A 19556-nucleotide genomic window follows, 5' to 3' on the forward strand; every position below is an offset into this window, starting at 1 on the left:
TTATGCGAAAATACTCGTAAGTCCCGTACAACGTTGAGTGTTAAGATCTGATTACAGACAAACAGACTTAAGTAGAATGACACAGAACTACATATATTATGAATTTACACAACACCCATAGGTTTAAAAGCGATGTTATACAAATCTGAAACGACATAAACGTGCGTGTCTGAAAGTCGACGCCTCCGAAGTCGTATAAATATGCAACACAGTCATTATCAGCGATAATAAATGAAAAATACCGGAGTCGCTAGTTTGCCGGAATGGGCATGATACATTTGTCTTTTACATCAACGCTGTGGCAACGTGCTCATATTATTCGAAATCAACAAACACCGACCTTAAATATTTATTTAATATGTAAAACATATATTTACTAATATGCATTTCTTTAACTGCTAGCACGATGTTATAGTAACTTTTTCAGCCAGTTTTTATTTGTAGCTGAAAAAGTTACTATAACACCGTGCTTGCAGTTGAAAAAAATAATCCCTCACAGGTCAACATGCGACACTTGCGCGATATTTGCTCGATATAATGTCGAGTTTCATATCGCGCGTCGCGCGTCGTTTCGTGCGTCGAGCAAATGTCGTGTGTCGACATAGGGAATTGTAGGTCGACAGTCGACATTTGCGCGACATTTGCTCGATATAGCGTCGAGTGTCATATCGCATGTCGCTCAAAGATCGACACACGACAATTGAAGTCGACATGCGAAGCGACATGCAAAGAGACACGCGACAAGCATCGCGACGCACGATATGACAGTTGACAATTCAGTGGACAGTCAAGATTTTCTACAATATTTTTTTCTAAACCCCAGCGCGATATGCGACACTCAAATTTTGATTGTCGCATGTCGACTTCAAATGTCGAGTGTCATATCGTGCTTCGCTTGAAAGTCGTGCGTCGACCTCAAAATTCGACACGCGACAATCAACTTAGCCCTATCCAGATTCCGTACATATGTGGCAAGCGTAGCTCAAGCCGAGCCTGCGCGTTTGCGCTCCGCTTTCCGATATAAAACAGTAGGCATATTCTGATAAAACTGCATGGATGCTCAGACTGGGCTGATGCTACGCTGGCAGCATATTGCATAAGACCCATTTTTGCATGACGCTGATATAAACATATCTTATTGCGTCTTGTAAATGGAACATCAAACCACGAAACTTTTAAATAGAAAATTGAAGTCACTCTTTGTAATTCATAGCAAACTGGCAAATGTCAGTGGCCTATTCTGGATTGCAGGAAAGATTTTCCAGACTGACTGACCGCGTACGTCACACTTATGGCCAGATAGTTAAACGATTATCCTTCTATCATGGACACTATGCTATTTCGGTAGTTTCATCTCACAATACAAATGGCATTTACCAATCAGTATTCATTCATTTTTTTCCCTAAAATTCTAAAAAAAATATGTATTGAAAGCAATAGTGTTATCAACATAAGGCGTTTATTGATAGTACATTCCGTCTTCCCCTGACGATTAAGTAAAACAGCTCTGACCCTGAAGGTTTTGGGTATGGAATTTTTATGTAATGCGTAATTGTGACTGTGTCAAAATGGGTGTCTATGTTTCGTATTAACATGCAGATAGTAGTCCGCATTTCCATTCTCTGTTCAGTGTCACATCCTATATTACAACCACGCAGTGATGTTGCCAATATTACAGGCGATTATTCTCTAATCCGTCAATGAAATATAGCGAATGTATTAATTCGGGTCTGAGCAAAGTAGTTAACTATAATAACAGTATATAACTGACGTTAAAACGTTAATAGTATATTTACACATCAAATTTGTGAAAATAAACCGCTTTAAATGTTAATGTATACTTGATAAACAGGACCATGTGAACAATAAATTAAATCGCACTGTAAATTAATCAATGGACGTTAGAATATGCAATTATGATGATGATAAGCCTCCTAACAATCACTTTTATTTTATGATTTCCTGTGGTTTATAGAAAAATACCACTGAAATAAAACAGGTATTTCACTATTTCAATCAGTGAAAAATAACTTTGAAATGACGCCATTTTTTCGACGAAATGACGTCATAATTCCAGCAAAATTATCCAGTTAACTCTTTTACAATGTAAATAACTGGTGAAAAAAAGCATAAAATAAAAAGAAAATTTGTTATATTCGATGGAATATCGATTTTAAATCACTCGTGATCCTAAAAAATACACATTTTCACTCGTGGCTGCGCCACTCGTGAATATATTATTATATATGATCACTCGTGAAATAAAATCTATATTCCATCGAATTCAACAAATATCCTCTATAGGGCTGATGTTTTAAATAGCTGGGCATCATGAGTGCCTCGAGGACATGTGGCATTGATGCTGGTGGATGCACCTGAAATATGATGACATCAGATAACATGTAATATTAATCTAGGCGTATCCGTAAACAAAATTATTGAAATAAAATAATAATAAAAATATTATGATGAAGAAAGAAAATCATGTTTTTATTGATAATTCCCATTGCGTGCCTATTTCATACAGGCAATATTCAAACCATGGTACTCTTTACGTCATTTGAACTGGATACATGTGCAAAATACAGTGGGGTGTGGACTGGATGGACGTTTTGTATTAAACGAGAACTGTAATTATTGAAACGTAACAGTTCCTAAGTAAGTGTTACGGAATCTTTGAAATGGTGTGTAAACAACAGAATAGAGATATGATTAAATGGATTTATAGAATGAAGAAAAACTCAAACTCGGTGAAGGTAAAAGTGTGCTTGTGTGTTTATTTAATACATACCTCTATGCTTACACGTGGTCTGTAAATTTACACTGCGATAGTGATTCTGCGTGACATATTGCTCCTCGTGGAAATGTGGAGCAAATTTTCGAACATGTGCCCCGTCGATCGGCTCTATTATTGATGGTATTCCAGCGATTTTTAAGCAATGCTGTTAGATGATTGATTTATGTCTGTCCGTCGTTGGGATTTTAATTATTCTTTCTTTCATGCCTTACAATTGATCAGTTACTCTGTCCACGACCCTTTATACTATGGTAAAATAAACATCAAATAGATCTTCTGTTAATTTAAAAAATGTCCGGAATATAAAAATCTCAAAGTTATCAATATGTGTTGCCTCGGTGTCAATGGTTGTTTCCGTCCAGGAAATCTCTCCATTCAATACCCAATCAGTCTTGCTATGCGGTCGATATTGTCAGGTGTAAATCTAAAATCGTCGGCGTATTTCCTCAGTGTCGTCAGTTTCCGTAAATCTGTCATTTTGTCGAAATATCCCTGTCGTCTAGCGTACAGTTTTTTTTCAGCCAGTATCTGTATCCGGATAAGAAGAACCGAATACCCTTGCTTAATATTATCAAAAACTTTTTATACATAAAAAGCAGATATTCAAAATTTAACAGCCGTATAAGATTTATCCAGATTTGTACAATTGGTTACGAACGCTTAAAATCGAGATCTACTCTGGTCGTTCCATTCCGGAACATTGTGTTAATTTAATTGCTTTTAAACTTGTTTAATTTGTGAGAGACTCGTGTAAATACTGTCTCATGTTGTTATATTAAAAAAATATACATTGCAGTAGATCCCAAAGAGTTAACAATTAATTCAAATAAAAACAATTGCACTGTTCCAATGTTTTGTGTTATATCGGCATCCGAAACAATATATGGAAAACACTATCCTCACCGTATAAAATATATTAGATTGCAGAACAACACCATGTCGTTCCCTTTGCACTTTGATTACCGGTAATGTGACGATTGCTCAATGTATTTTCTCAAATAAGCTCATTTATGTCTCGGCTCATTATATACAGGTAAGATGGGGATATACATTCGCCCTCCCTTGATTTCATTATTTTGCATCGTGCCCGGTGCGTTATTTAGGATAAATACTGTATGCTAGAAATGGTCAATAGAAACAAAAAATCCAAGCAGTAAAACAATTTGTACTTTATTATCATATATATGTTTTCTTGATACATATCCAGGCATGCCATATACATTTTCAAGACGGAATATAATTTCCAAAAGTAGAATGCGATATAAAGAGTTTCATTTGTACTTAGTAGGCGGATGTTGTACTTCATTTTTTGGTCCAAGGTCTTAAATCCGTGCACATGTAAATCTGAAACTATTTGTATATTATCTGATGTGAATAAGACTGTACGGACAAATGTTTCCCATACTGTTTGCCTCAATCTTGAAAGTATTGGCTATGCATTCTAGGGTACTGTGCAAAATCACACATAAAAGAAATGACATTTTTTTTAGCAAAGTTTTGCTTATCTACCAAACTGATTTCATGACATATTTGAACGTGTTTTGTAGCAACAGCATTTAAAAGCTGGTCAAATCAATTAAAACTATTGATATAGACATATAATGATTACACATAACAAACAATTACACATAACAAAGCATGATATGTCAATTTATATTTAATGTTGCTGAAGACCCAACTGAAAATCGGGAAACACAAACAAGAAGAATAACACAATTTGGCGAACATTTTCTTAAGGCGAAAAAACATAGTTTGCGTAAACAGTGAGCAAAGTAATGAAGACATTTGTTATATTTTCTTAGGGTGTGTTTAAACATGTCATATATAATACAGGCAGTTTATTCAGAAAGCTATTCAGACTTATACACAATACATCGTCTTCATACTCAACTATACAAATTAATTCCTGTCATGTGCATACGAATAGCAACATAACACTATGTAACCGAAACGTCACTCGTGAAAATATCATTTTCTATGATCACTCGTGAATTAAACTAGATATTCCACCAAATCCAACAAATATCCTCTATATATTTACTTATGTAATTCTTATTTGATTATAACAAAAGGACAAAATACAAGTATAACCTTCTCCGGACCCACTACAACACAAAGCTAGTCGATTACCTCTGCGCCACGCTAGTTCATTACCTCTTCGCCACGTTGGCTTTATTATTTTACAGCGAAGTTCAAACGCTATGTTAGTACTACACGTATTTTCACTATTATCAAGGAAAAGCGTTACACATGCTGTATTATTTCACCATTTTTGAATGACGATTAAACATTAATGAACCATTTTTATTATTTTTTACTTTTATTTCGCTTGTTTAAACATAATGCATTGATCCTTTTTTAATACACGATACCTATTTTGAAATCGCCATTTCACCAAACTGTGAACGAGTCCCTTTAAGACTGGTGACAATGTTTTTGCATACAAGAAAACACAATCAGACATTTGTATCACTGTTATGTAGAATTATAGGTTATTTTTTCATTATTGGACTTTTCATAATTAAACGTCACCAAGTGTGCTATGATCATCATCTCACAGCGTTATGCATCATTAGTACACTTCCTCATTATCCTCCTTGGGTTTTGTCGTCCGTTAATTCGTATTTGATGTTATACTTGATTACTGCTGGCATTAAGCAAGTATCAAATTGATTGTCAGACTATATAAAAGATATTATTTCAACCGTTACGATCTATGACTGCATGAACGATACATATTGTGATGTTATCGTAGAAACATTTGATGACATAATTATAGTTATTCAATAATACGTCAATCAAATCCTCAATTGTAGCAATCCATTACGCCATTAAATTCATATATGCATATATCCGTGTATTTACACTAATTTTGTCATTAAAATGCATATGGCGACTTCATTAAAATACGGTCCCCGCGCTTATCTTTGCTCCTCTTCTGGTTTAATTTCATGGAAGGGGCCGCTTTGGGTCAAGTTACCTCCGTCATGGTAGCGTGGTGGCGTCTCCTCGTGACTCCTGCCGATCACTGCTGGTGGCAAGTGCGAAGAACCTGCTTCCGAAGGCCCTTGTTGGATATTTTGACCGTTGAATTGCTCGTTCGTGTAACCTATGCGACGCAAATCAGTCTCTATTGGGTTAAGGTAAATCCTGTCTGGAAAAAAGTACAATTCCACACGACATCGAAACATTTTCTAACACACGGAAAAAAAAAAGATTCATGACTTTTGTTTTCATTTAACACAATTATATTAACGTTTTTACAAAAGAAATTGAGGATGTGTCGAAACCAGGCTGTGGGCACTTCGTATAGAACTAATGAAAAGTAATGCTTACTTTGTAAATTGAACATATTCAAAATGATATATGAACTTGATACAATATCCGTGTTCAAAGCAACCTACTGTGCCTTTGCTTATTTAAATCGCCTTACACCCAGTGTACGTGCAATTGGAATATACTATACCTTTGTCTCTAGTGTGTGCTTTCCGCAAACAAAATATTGCCACCACAAGGAATATCACTGCAAGTATTGCTACTCCGAATACGACACTTAGCGCAATTATGCCGCCAGTTACTTCCCTTGAATAATAAAAATGAACAAAATAGTTAAATACACACACACAAATACAGTAAACACACTTTTAATGATAGAGTGTTTTTTGATATGCTGATAAAACGAAATGCATTATATTATTTTACTTACTGCGAATGTAAGATTGATCGTGTCTTTTATAAAGTGTGTTAAACAAAAGAAACGCCAAATGTGACATTGGTGCCAGTGAGCTTATTAAGATCTTACTTCGGCGGACTCGCTGTCGTGGTGACTCCTGAAACGGGTTTGCATGTGGCGCAGTGGCGCTCATCTGGGCACACGGACGTCACATTACCCTCCGGGAAGACCAGCTTGTCTACCTCCAGCGTTAACGTTCCATCAAGCGGGAACCGGCCCACCTGGGAATAGAGAGTCTGAATTAAATAATCATGCAACGAAAGCAACTTTGGAATCGACAGTTTGAATTATATAATCATGTGAATAAATCAACTAAGTTTAACTCCACCCCATGTTTTTTTCTACTGCGCAAATACCCAGTCATTTCTTTGATTCCATCCCCAGAATTGATGTCGCTGTTAAAAGTGTACACATGGATTAGGACTACTTTCCAAGAAAAAAACACATGTTATATGGAATTTATATGGTAGTGTGAGGCTGCTTTTACAGTAAACTGCAGATGTAAATGGAATGTAACCGGTGGGTTGGGTCGTTCAGTTTAATTTCAATCCCATCTACAGATTTGCATGGAATGCAGCCGTCGGATTGGGACTTATTTCAGAGCCAATATCAAATGTGGGATGAAATGTAGCCGAATGGTTGGGGCTTCTTTCCAAGGCATTTTCAGATTTGAATGGAAAGATTATCCCGGTTGCGAATACTTCTAAAATAAAGCACATATATGAATGAACGTGGCCTATGGGTTTGGACCATCTACAGATGTAAATGTTAGCTAGCTGTTGGGTTGGACTACTTTCCGAGCCATCAACGGATTTTCCTGGAATGTAGCCGATGGGTTAGGCGAACTTGACATGTCATCTACAAATATGAATGATAGGTATCTGCTTTTATGTGAATACTTTTTACGTCATCTACATATGTGAATGGAATGTATGCCTTAGAATGTAGATACTTTCGAAGCCATCTACAGATGTGAACAGAAGTTGCCCTATGATAAACAGATTAAAACAAATAACGTTTTAGATTCGTGAAGAAATGAAATTGTAGTTACCATGTGCTTTTTAGTATTATCTCTATTTACAAATAAATACTCACACGTGTTATTGTTGTACATATCTATATATACTACGTACCTCCTTGTAAAATAGATTCTGCTTGTTTTGTATTTCCGGTTGAATGTTGTAAATACGATATCCGATTTGCGCATCACCATTGCTGTTGAAGATATTGATTAAAATTCCGTTTTGTTCTATGTCGAATCTAGTTTCCTGTATATGCTTAACTAGACCTGTAACAAACGTAACATTTACTGAGCCGACAATCAGATCAACTAAGTCTTTTTGTTTCTCAAATATAACACTTGATTTTAACTGAATAACAATATTAAGTAATACATGTACATTATTATTGTAGTTTTGTCAAAAGCGCACTATGTATTGAGGAAAAACTTGACTGGTCATTCGAACGCATATAATTAATAATTTTTGTGGGAATGCAAAACGCTTACCTTCGGGATTATCCAGGAAACTCTGACAAAGTCTCTTCACGGCGGCCCCACATTCAGCTTTATGATGCGCGGTGGCTCCTTGTATTAGAGCTTTAGTAGCAATGTAGGCAAGTATTGGTTGGTAATCAAGCGCAAGGGTGTCTACGTTTAACGGTTTGTCGTTAGGACATTGGCCAGGCTGAGTCTTGTCAAAACTAAAGCCAAAGTAACAATTGAAATTATTCTGCAAGTACATTGTAGCCCAGGGATTTTGGTAAAATGGCTGTGGTGTTATTGTTTTTATTGCCTCTACGAGTGTCGAAATTTGAGCTATCTCAAGAGCCATCGTAATTGCACCAAAGATAATTTGTTCTCCTTTCATGTTGACGATGTTCTGGTTCTTTGCCCACGTATGAGGTCCAATAAAAACAAATTCACCCTTTTTCAAACCCTGAAACTGAAGGTCTGCGAGAAATGGTTCAATTATACTGGTACCAAGAAATACAATAACAAGTTTTGCTGTGGGGTAACGTCTTAATTTTCTTACGATTTCAGAGAAAGGGTTTTCTGATACTTCGGTTACAGGTAACGCTTGTATAAGGCACACGCTGTTCTCGAAAGCCAACGCTTTTATCTTGTTTAGACCACCTATTCCATATGCATCAGTACTGTAAACCATCTGAATATAGTCCGCTTTGAGTTTTTTAATTACTTGAATCATAGCTAAAGCCTGAGGGTCGGTAGGAGTGACGGTCCGCATAAAGTATGGGTATTTAACTCTATCACTTAGCTCGGGACTGGCTGACGCATAGCTTATTTGCACAAATCGCAACTTTGACAAAACTTCAGCGATAGCCATGCTAACTGTACTTGCACGTCCTCCAATAAATCCGATTATTCTATCGGCTACATTTATTCGAGATCCGTTATGCAACAAAACACCATTTTGGACTAGGGAGTAAAGCTTTCTTTGAATCACAGATGGGCTGTTACAAGAACTCAGAACAATTAATCCTATCCTCATGCCTGACAACGGTGCGTCGTCTTGCATCGCTTTATTGACAGCGAATTTAATAGATTCAACGATCTGATACGTGCTTGTGGAATAAATTTCACCACAACCATTCGTCCCTTCTCGAAATATTCCATTTACGCCAACGACATATACTTCTCCCTCTTCGAACAGAATCGCTTCGTGAAGTTCCGCCATTGAATAACATTCGTCACAATGCTTTCCAACCGGGCATACTGCGGACTTCACATTCGGTGAAAGCAGAGTTTTGTTCAATGTGAGACTTCCGTTTTTAAAATCCCCTACCTAAAGCAGTTAATTACATAGTTTCAAAATTTGTCATAGATCAATGAAAATAGTGGCTCTAAATTATAAAAGTGAAAATTATACAATAAAAATAGTTTCTTTAGGTAAATAGGCAAGAAATTTGTGACATTTGTCCACAACAATACCGATGTTGAAAGTTATGTTAGAAACATTCAGCATAGCACTTTATATGTGTAACATTGTTACAGCAAGCTAACCTTTTCAAATTCAAACGAATTCGATGTTTTCTTAAAGTTGAACACACTGAATGGCGTATCCATGAAAATTTCTGCTTTTTGCATACTTATCAGTGGCTTATTTCTCAGACTCTCCAAACTGAAACAAAAATAAACTATGTAGGTCAAGATGATAACACTTATGTTAATCGTTTTATGTTTGGTTTGGTTAATCAGGTTTAAATGTCGCCGTTTAAAGAGTTCGCTACACATATGAGATTGTTTAGAATCAGCAATGGTAGAAAAAAAACATGCCACATCGATACTGGGGAATGTAAACCATATATATTACACCATGGCAACCTGAGTCCTCGTGACCTCAGGGTGAAAGATTACACCAGGGCAACCTCGAGACCTTGTGATTAAAATGCTTATACCATATGCCGTACGATATTATATAATTATGACCACGTGACCTCGTGATTGTGAGGCGTATCACATAGCAATAACATCAAGGAGCTTATATGAATACCATAACTATTATAACTCGACCTCGCGTCTTCGCGATGTTTTGCTCTTGCGATTTTTATAACATTGCGATCTCGCGTTTAGATAGCATGTAATATGTCCGTTTCACAACTGCTTCTTTGTAAACGATAGGCTTACACCTTATCCATTAAACCACCGAAACCTTGCGATTTTAAGGTGTTTACCATATCCATAACATCGCTTCAACTACGCCAATTTGAGGCGTATACACGATCTATGACGACATATGTAATACGTTTTTTTCGCTTATGGGAGGAGAAGTTATTTTACGGATCAATGTATATATTTTTGTTGTCAGAATATCTTGCATAGTGGTTATTTTTGTTTATTGCTTTATAGATAACCGTTACACTACAGTCACTTATTAATATCTTAGTTAGAAGGTGCTTTTTTAAGCGGTTCCGAAGTGTAGTGGTTACACGCTCGATTCACATGTTAGAGACCCACGGTTCGAGCCCCAGTAGAATCAAATTATTTTATTTGTGTTCTTTGTTATTTTTTTGTTTTTATGTAGACATTTTAGTTTAAATAAATATGCTGTTTTATTGTAACCATTTTTGTTTCTATTATGCCCATGTAATATATGTGTGAACGGGTGGGGGGGTCGTAAACACATTCAAACCTCTACAGTGTTTTCATATCAATGGGTACTCAACCCCTATCGTCAATGAGCAACGTAAGAATAAGTTCAAAATCATCTCGCCTTGAAGTTGAGAAACATATGAAATTACGCTTACAAAATGAAGCACATTTTTAAAACCTACACAGTTCTGTTCCATTAATAAAAACTGCACACGGATGCCAGTAAAAAGGAAACCAATGTAAATAAAATGAACTATGAAATATTTGGGGTTACAACACAAAATCATAGATAATGCTTATTTTGGGGTTATAACACAAAATCATAGAAAATGGTTATACCGGTATCTTCTCCTATTTTGTTTAAAATAATCGGCCAATATATTAATATTTACTGTAGAAAAAAATCGTTCCATGTAACTTCATTGAGTGCCTTTTACACCGAAATTCCCGATGCCCTTTTATGCTTTGCATCAATACTTATATGTAGAATATCAATAACACCACTGGAGCATCGCAAAGGGTAGTTTAATGATATATTGATTATGCCAATGCGACTTTATCAGCCCGCCCGTGAGATTGAAGTCATAAGGCAGTAATATATATACTCACCTCCATTTAAAATCCGTTCGGAAATCTATCAGCAGTCGTTGTATTTTGTCGATCATAAAACCAGGCATAAACGAAGTAGTGATGTTGGTACATAATGTTTCAGAAGCGCCACACAAATCCTTGACGAGATCATCTACAAGCTTGACAAAGGCATGTATTGCGAGGATTGCGTATGAAACATGCACTGGTTGAGGATCCGGAAATGCTTTCGAGAACGCTTGTTCACTCAGAGACACAAAATGGCAAGGGGAATTCGAACATCCTGTGATTGAGTCGAACACATCCCGAAGCCAGGGATTGGTTGTGGTCTCTTCAGAAAATACCGTTGCATTGGTGAAAACCGATTTCCAGTGAGATTTTAATTCCGGTATTTCAAGAAAGGACGCAGAAAGAGTAATTGAACCTTCTGATTTAGGTATAACATCTCCGTTCGAATTCTGAAACACTGAAAAGTCCTGGTTGACGGTTTCAGACAGGAAAACAGTCGGAACGTTGGTGTAAACACTTATGTGCATGGCTTCAAACAGTTTATTTGCGATGTTTGCCGTTCCGTAAAAGACGAGGCCATTAATTTGATTGATGGAGCATTTTGTCAGAGCATCCGTGAGATTCTTAGAATCAACCCCGTTATCAAGATGGATTCGCTGTGAAACTGATATGCAAATACCGACTTCGCGGCTCCGAGCTTGAAGTTGCACAAGACCATCGTTTCCGTAAGACGTGTCCTCATATATGACAGCTATTCGGTTCCAACCGAGGGACAGCATTGTCTGAACCATTACCTGTAATACATCAATACTCAAGACTTTGGTAGCGTATCAAGCCTGCTTTCTATTTAAAAAATGGACACAATCGCTTTATATTGATTGTTAAAATTGTTATCAAACTCGATGCATGTCATGTGCTTAATATGTATTAATATTGCGGACGCATTGGTAAGAGTTACCAATGGCGTGCCTGCACAGAAAAAAGTATATCGCAAAATCGCGTTTTTTCCTCCGGAAAATTGTCTTAAAACGGGATATTCTCAAAACAAGCAAAATTCGAGGATCTCTCATTTGTTCTTGTATACGTATGTTTGTTATTAGCACTCGCACGAAACTGCATTGATTTCATAACTTAAAGTACTGAGAATCTTGTATTAAGATTTAATTCCTAAAATGGGCCAAAGAAAAGAGCCCTGTGTTATTCTTTATTTGGGGCCTTTTCACAGATTTTGGCATGTATTGAAGTTTGTCATTAAATGCTTTAACAACGTTGAATGTCGCATGAACGCTAAATTCCGCACTTGAAGCTTAATATCGCAACCGACGCTTAATTCGCTTCAATGATAAATGATGCACGTGGCGTTAAATGTCGCAGAGCTGAATTTGAATTTCGCAACTAATGCTAATTGACGTAAAACCTCCCTACAATTTATGTCGCATTTGTAACGCGGAAAGTCACAATAAACTGCCTCTAAATGACGTAACATTAACGCTAAATATCGTCCATCTTTGTAGTGATCTGAAATCACGATAACCTTTGATATCCGAGAATAAAAATTTCGGTCAAGAGAAAATCAATCCTCTTTAGTTATGTTCATTTAACTGGCGAGTTCTCAAACTCGTTTCAGAGTATCCAAACGAATACAAACACGGATTTCGTCCAAAACTATACCCGCCAATCCGATCAAAGTCATCACTCGTTAAATGCCTTATGAACATTGAATGTAAATTGAATCAAAATCAACTGTGATTTTTTTTAAATCGACATATATTTTACAACGTTATGTTATTAATAACTAATCTCGTAAATAATAATAACGTCATGTAATGTTTTTACATAATACAATAAAAATTAAAAATACGGCTTATTTTGTACAATATACAATATGCAACATCAACACAATCTTTATTTATGAAACAGAAACTTTGGAACTTAGATGTTATATATAAGGAAGTCAAAAGTAGTCGACATGAGTATAATACCATTTGAAGCTCTCTCTATGGAATCGGAATTTAATGCAAGTGCCTTAAATGTCCAAGATTAGCCTGTGCAGTCCGCCCAGGCTTATCAGGGACGACATTTTCTGCTTTTTTGTATTTTCCGTTTAAAGGAAGTCCTTTCTTAGCGAACATCCAGTTTACGCAATGAGCCCTGTTTTTCCACAACAGGCTGGCAGGCTTGCGACATTTAACGTCAAGTGCTGTATTTTAGGCCGATGCGATAATCGTTTCTTCACCCACCCACCTCAACTTGCACGTTGTCGGATGGAATCACTCGAGCAAAATTCGGATACAATTTCTTGTCACCAAGATCTGCTGCGGATGTGGAAAACCCGAGCTGTAACAACCGGTCTTCTGGGGCCACTGATCCGAGGATAGGGGAGAGAACTCGTGCCTCAGTGCTGAGCTCAGGACCGACAACGCCTGAAAAAAGAAACTCATACTTTTTTGGGGTAATGTTTGCATATGTTCGTTCGACTTTGATCACATCTGTTTTGTAACAGTTATTTTGCCTAACTGTGAACAAGAAAATTTCAATCGATGTAAAAATCGTGTATTTTTTAGAGATTGTTACACAAAGTTTCTAACAAGAATTAACTGACTGTGTTACTTTTATTGTTGTGGTGGAACAATCTAAAGCACGCCTAATTCACTTGTGTCATACGAAAACGGGTATTATGGCATGTTTCGCCACTAAAGCTCCAGACGCGCCTGCGCAGTCATGAAGTCAGTCTAGGTGCTACGCTGTCCGCTAAAGAGACCGCGAAACCTAGTCTGAATTTCATGCCCAGGACACTACGTGCATGGGTCAGGAAACGAAAAAAAAATCAAAACACATTGGCAACCAGTGATGAAAGATTCAAGCCGATTGGAATAGTCTGAAGGTAAATTGGTTTATTAAAGTAACAACGTGTAGCAAACTGGATTTAGCACTAGCATTACATTCGTCGTATTGGTTTACTTTACTCGATACCAGTTTTTTCACTAATACTACATTTCAAAGTATGGCAAAACACTATTTCTGCAAAACAAAATCACAAAAGTAAATCGACGAGCGTATCCGAAATTCGTAATAGATTGTACAGTCCGGAATACACTTAACTTGCGGTTCCATCGATTTAATAATTAGGCCGTCGCCCGTTGCACATACGCTTCGTTGTATAACATTTAACGTATCTTTACTTTATAAAGCCTTTGTTATTTGTTTTTGAACGCCTGTTGTATCAAAATGTTTTTCCGCAAATAAATCAACGTGTCCGACATTTTTTAGATTTGTGCCAGGCGTCCTATCATGCAAAGACACACTGTTGTTGTTGTTGTCCTATTTTAGCGAATTCATTAAGCGATAATGTTAAATTGATTAAATCATTCAGGGCAAAAACACAATAAAGAAAATTCTGCCATAAATATGTTTGAGATGCGACCCTCAACTCGAGCTTACGCCAAACAAAATAGCCTACTTAAATGACAATTAAACTACCATTTAGTCTCTTCTTTGGAACACTTATATAACAGTCTTTAGTTAAAACATAAAATACCGCATTGATTGTCTATATTCCTCTTTAGAATTCGGTCTCTAGTTTTATGCCAAAAAGACTCTATACATACTCAATAAATGACACTATAGATATTCAATGACGCAAGTCAGCCAACAATTAATCTTGCATGCGACTATTCACTGGCATTCGTGTGTGAAACATCAATTAGTAAATACCGAGTTTTTAAATTAGAGGACAACCGAAATTAATACGCTGATCGTGATTTACAAAGTGTAAATATCGACAATGAATTGCGTTATACAAAAATGTATCTTAAACATGGTATCGTAATAATATATTGTCACAATCCGATGAGTTTGAAAACATGCGATTTATCTTTAATAAGGAAATCAGAGGTATGATTTGAAATGGGATAACGTTATAGCAAATAATGTTCGAAACATTTCTTCTCGTTAAATAATCTCTTTCTAAGATGTTGCTACTACTACTAGTGCTATACAATAGGTCGTATAGACAGATACTACATGCGTTAGCGTAAGACAGGCCAGTTATTAATGGCGACATTACCTATTTTGAGCTCCTTTAAATTTCACTCCTAAAATGTCTATATATTTGTGCACATTGTTTATGAAATATACCGGCAATGATCTCGGGATTCCCCATTGATTTGGTTGAGGAGCGTGCCATAAGTTCCAGTCCGTATCTCGCCGTTCTTTCAACGCCACCGCACGTTGGAAATGCCTCCAGACCTAGGATGGGATTTCATCGGCATGTTTTTACAATATTTAATATAGAAATATATCTGGGTGGCCAGTTCTGCTGGCTAAAATGTAGTCAAGAAACCATTTAAAACACACGCTCTCAAATATGTTTGAGTTAAGAAGAACAAAAAAGTGGCTAAATGGTTTACAATTACAATGAAATACATAAAGGCTACTTAAAATGCGTTCTGGCGTCATTTACTTAAATTATCACCTTTAATGGGAACTATTTGCTACTAATTCATGTAAATGCATTAAGTTTTCGGTTTCGGTTTCCTGTCATTAACTTGATATATATATTAAAAAACATTTGCATTGAAAGCGTAGTGGGAAAGTCATATGAACTTAACCTTAAGTTGGCAAAATTTTATTAAATTACAATTGAGAGTATAAGCTTATGTGTATTTGAAAACCCACACATATAACATATCTGATTTGACTGACTCTATTTCTATATTTGCTTTTTATTTATTGCCCTACTGATCGTATTGATGAGAAATATTAAATAAAATAGTAGATTGTTAGTATGGTTTTGATGGTGGTGGCTGGTATAGGTACTCGTTTAGTTGAAGAAGAAAAACATATGAAACAGCAGCAACGGCAGCAACAGCTGTAGAAGTAGAAGTTATATAAGAAAAAATAAAAGAAATTATGGTAGCAGTAGAAGTAGTTGTAATAATAATAATAATAATAATAATAATAATAATAATAATAAAAATAATAATAATAATAATAATAACAGCAGTAGTAGTAGTAGTATTAGTAGTAATAGTAGTAATAGTAGTAGTACAAGTAGTAGTAGTAGTAGTAGAAGTAGTAGTAGTATAGTAGTAGTAGTAGTAGTAGTAGTAGTAGTAGTAGTAGTAGTAGTAGTAGTAGTAGTAGTAGTAGTAGTAGTAGTAGTAGTAGTAGTAGTAGTAGTAGTAGAAGTAGGAGATGTAGTGAAAGTAGCAGTAGTTGTTCTTGTAATAGTAGTAGTAGTAGTAGTAGTAGTAGTAGTAGTAGTAGTAGTAGTAGTAGTAGTAGTAGTAGTAGTAGTAGTAGTAGAAGTAGTAGTAGTAGTAGTAGTAGTAGTAGTATTAGTAGTAGTAGTAGTAGTAGTAGTAGTAGTAGTAGTAGTAGTAGTAGTAGTAGTAATAGTAGTAGAAGTAGTAGTGGTAGTAGTGGTAGAAGTAGTCGGAAAAAACTTGAAATTGAGAATTTTGTTTAACAGTATACATAGACACGGAGTTATTTCGTCCCGCGGGAATACCATCAACACCTCAACTTTTTGTTTAGTTTGAACAATGACCGTTCAATTTATTGTACGGTAAATAGTTAATTTATTTCGTATGCTTATACATCAATTACTTCTGTATATTCAGAATTGTCAAATTTCATAGCATCTGTATCATAAATATAGGATCTGGCACGAGTTGTCATATTATACCATATTTTATTTAACGATTTCAGGAATTTCGTTAGTAAGCGAGCCTTTGGCAAGCTTACTAACGAATTTCCAGGACGAGTTTAATAAAATATGGTACGATATGACAACGTGTGTCAGATCTTTGTTATCACATGCTTTTAAATGAGCAAATTAAATAAATATTTACGCAAACATAATGATAAATCCCGATTGTTGTTTACATTTCGTGACGTCATTTTACGTTGCAACGTCATTTCAGCAAAATAACAAAATGCGATTGGTCAATAAACGAAAACTAAGCCAATGAAAACGCTTAAAAAGTATATTACAAATGTGTAAGATAAAAATATATGTAATGGTTATATTACATGGGGAACTGGGTATGGCATGCGATAAAGTAGTTTACTAAAATGGTTTATACCATTAGTTAGCAGTCATATGTGATTTTGTACAAGGTTTTATGTTAGTACGTTTGATTTTCCTCCAGAATAGAGACGCATTGTTTCTTACATCATATCGTTGTTTTCTTTCACGACGCTGAACGTCTAAAAAGCGTATTCTTACAGATAGATTTCCATTCGTTCCTCAGATCTTTATAGCTGTAGAAGATCTACAGGGTGTAGCACCGTGATGGTATGTTCAAATTAAATTACCTTTTAATTTTATTTTGTAATAAGCCCGGATAAATAAATTGCAATCATATCAAACACAACATATTTCGCTATCACTACCATCACCGCCACATGCAGTACCATGTCAATTGCATAAATTGCAGTAACACGATCAGTAGTATGCATAGTGCGCTGTGGAAAAAAGGTATGTTTTAAAACAATATAGCGTGTGGAAAGCCCTTGCTATTAACAAAGACTGTCGAAGTAACAGAATGATCGTTATAAGTAAGATTACTAAATGAACGAGGACATCCATGTTTTTGCGACTGACCAATTATTAAGAAAAATTTCGTACCTATTTTGAACGGCAGTCCGCCGTTTTCATTGATACGCTGCAAATACCATTTCATCGCCTCCAGAAGCTGCACAGATCTTACATCAGCTCTTTGGCCACAAGTACCACCGGAAGCAGGTTCGAATATTTTCATGGCGGCTGCCACTGTAAAGTTTCCCGGAAGTAGTGTCTGTTTACCGTCTGCCCTCACCATGGCTAACGTCGACCAATATAATACCAGTAGTATTACTCCGTTCTTCAGCATTTTAGGGAGTCGCATGTAACGACTCTCCTCTCCTCGTGCTGAGTATTGTTTTGGTTGTTGTTGTTTTTGTATCTTTTGTTGGTAGTAGAAAGTTTTTCTTAAGTGAACTATAATGAATTCAATACAACCCGTAATCAAATATAGTTCCGTGCGACAGAAATGTTATGTTCATTTATCCCAAAACAAAATAAACGCATCAATTTTCAGAATTTAATTTTAAATACATCTACTCCAGTACGATGAATAAGCATTCAGTGCGGCGTTTAACAGGAACGAATATTTAAGCGGTTCTGTTCAGTCTTTGATATTCATAAACAAAAATGCACCCTCTCCGCTACGGTAGTTTTATCTCCGCTGTAAATAAAGACTGAGCACTATCGGCAGATCAACTTGTCGTTATGATTGAAAAATATCACGTTCAATACTTAGGTAGTCGTTCACACGACTTAATCATTCTATCTTACATTTAATTTAGTCTTTTCCACCATAACATAATGGCTTAAAGGGATCTTTTCACGCTTTGGTAAATTGACAAAATTGAAAAAAGTTGTTTCAGATTCGTAAGTTTTCGTTTTAGTTATGATATTTGTGAGGAAACAGTAATACTGAACATTAACCATGCTCTAATATAGCCATTATATGCATCTTTTGACGATTTTAAAACCTAAAAATTATAAAGCGTTGCAACGCGAAACGATTGAATAATTTGGAGAGTTCTGTTTTTGTCGTTAAATTTTGTGAAACTACGAAGATTGCTTATATAAGGTATAAAATACGTCAAGAATGTGTACTCGGCGGAATAGCTCAGTAGGCTAAAGCGTTTTTACTTCAGGACTCTGGCAGGACTCCAGGGGTCACTGGTTCGAAACCTGCTCCGGGCAATGTTCTTTTCCTTTTTTTAATTTTTTTCTTGATTTTTTACTGGAGCTTTTATGATCCAATGTTTACATTTATCAATATAAAGCATTTAATGAATAATTTTAAAAATGCCAAAATCTGTGAAAAGGCCCCTTTAACAACTACCTCCTAAATAGTTCCAACGACTTACTTAGACGATCACACGACTAAATAAATTGTACCCCTTAGTATGAAATCACGTATGAAGGGCGAAGTTCCTCGGACGACTTACTTAGTCTTTCCCAATGAATACATTTAGGTCGAATGGAATACTAACACTACGTGTATGACTGTAACTCGAGAGGCATTAACAGCTATGGAACACCATAGCTGTCTTACGTTGTTACATCTCTTTCTGTCTTCTTTAGAAGGTGTCTTATTATGTCAAACCGTTGTGATATTTTGTCAATATGTGGTGTTGACTTGTCAAAATACAGTATTATTATGTCAAACAGTCGTGAAATCATGTTCAAATGTGGTGTGGACTTGTCAAAGTTCAGTCCTATTATGTCAAACCGTCGTATTATCTTGTCTAAATGTGCT

General features: G+C 36.0%; 1 protein-coding gene across 1 annotated transcript; it reads right to left on the bottom strand.

Annotated features, from left to right (window-relative positions):
• Nucleotides 1-3948: 3948 nt before the first annotated feature.
• Nucleotides 3949-18065, bottom strand: LOC127849167 (uncharacterized). The gene is made up of 10 exons (XM_052381886.1): nucleotides 17873-18065; nucleotides 15376-15486; nucleotides 13483-13661; nucleotides 11251-12032; nucleotides 9553-9670; nucleotides 8038-9334; nucleotides 7664-7818; nucleotides 6600-6751; nucleotides 6264-6379; nucleotides 3949-5951 (listed from the first exon to the last, which is right to left on the bottom strand). Exons 1-10 carry the CDS (start codon nucleotides 18063-18065, stop codon nucleotides 5719-5721), a joined length of 3336 nt encoding a protein of 1111 aa, XP_052237846.1. The 3' UTR covers nucleotides 3949-5718.
• Nucleotides 18066-19556: the final 1491 nt, after the last annotated feature.

The sequence above is a fragment of the Dreissena polymorpha genome, chromosome 10, assembly GCF_020536995.1.
Source record: "Dreissena polymorpha isolate Duluth1 chromosome 10, UMN_Dpol_1.0, whole genome shotgun sequence".
NCBI lineage: Eukaryota > Metazoa > Mollusca > Bivalvia > Myida > Dreissenidae > Dreissena > Dreissena polymorpha.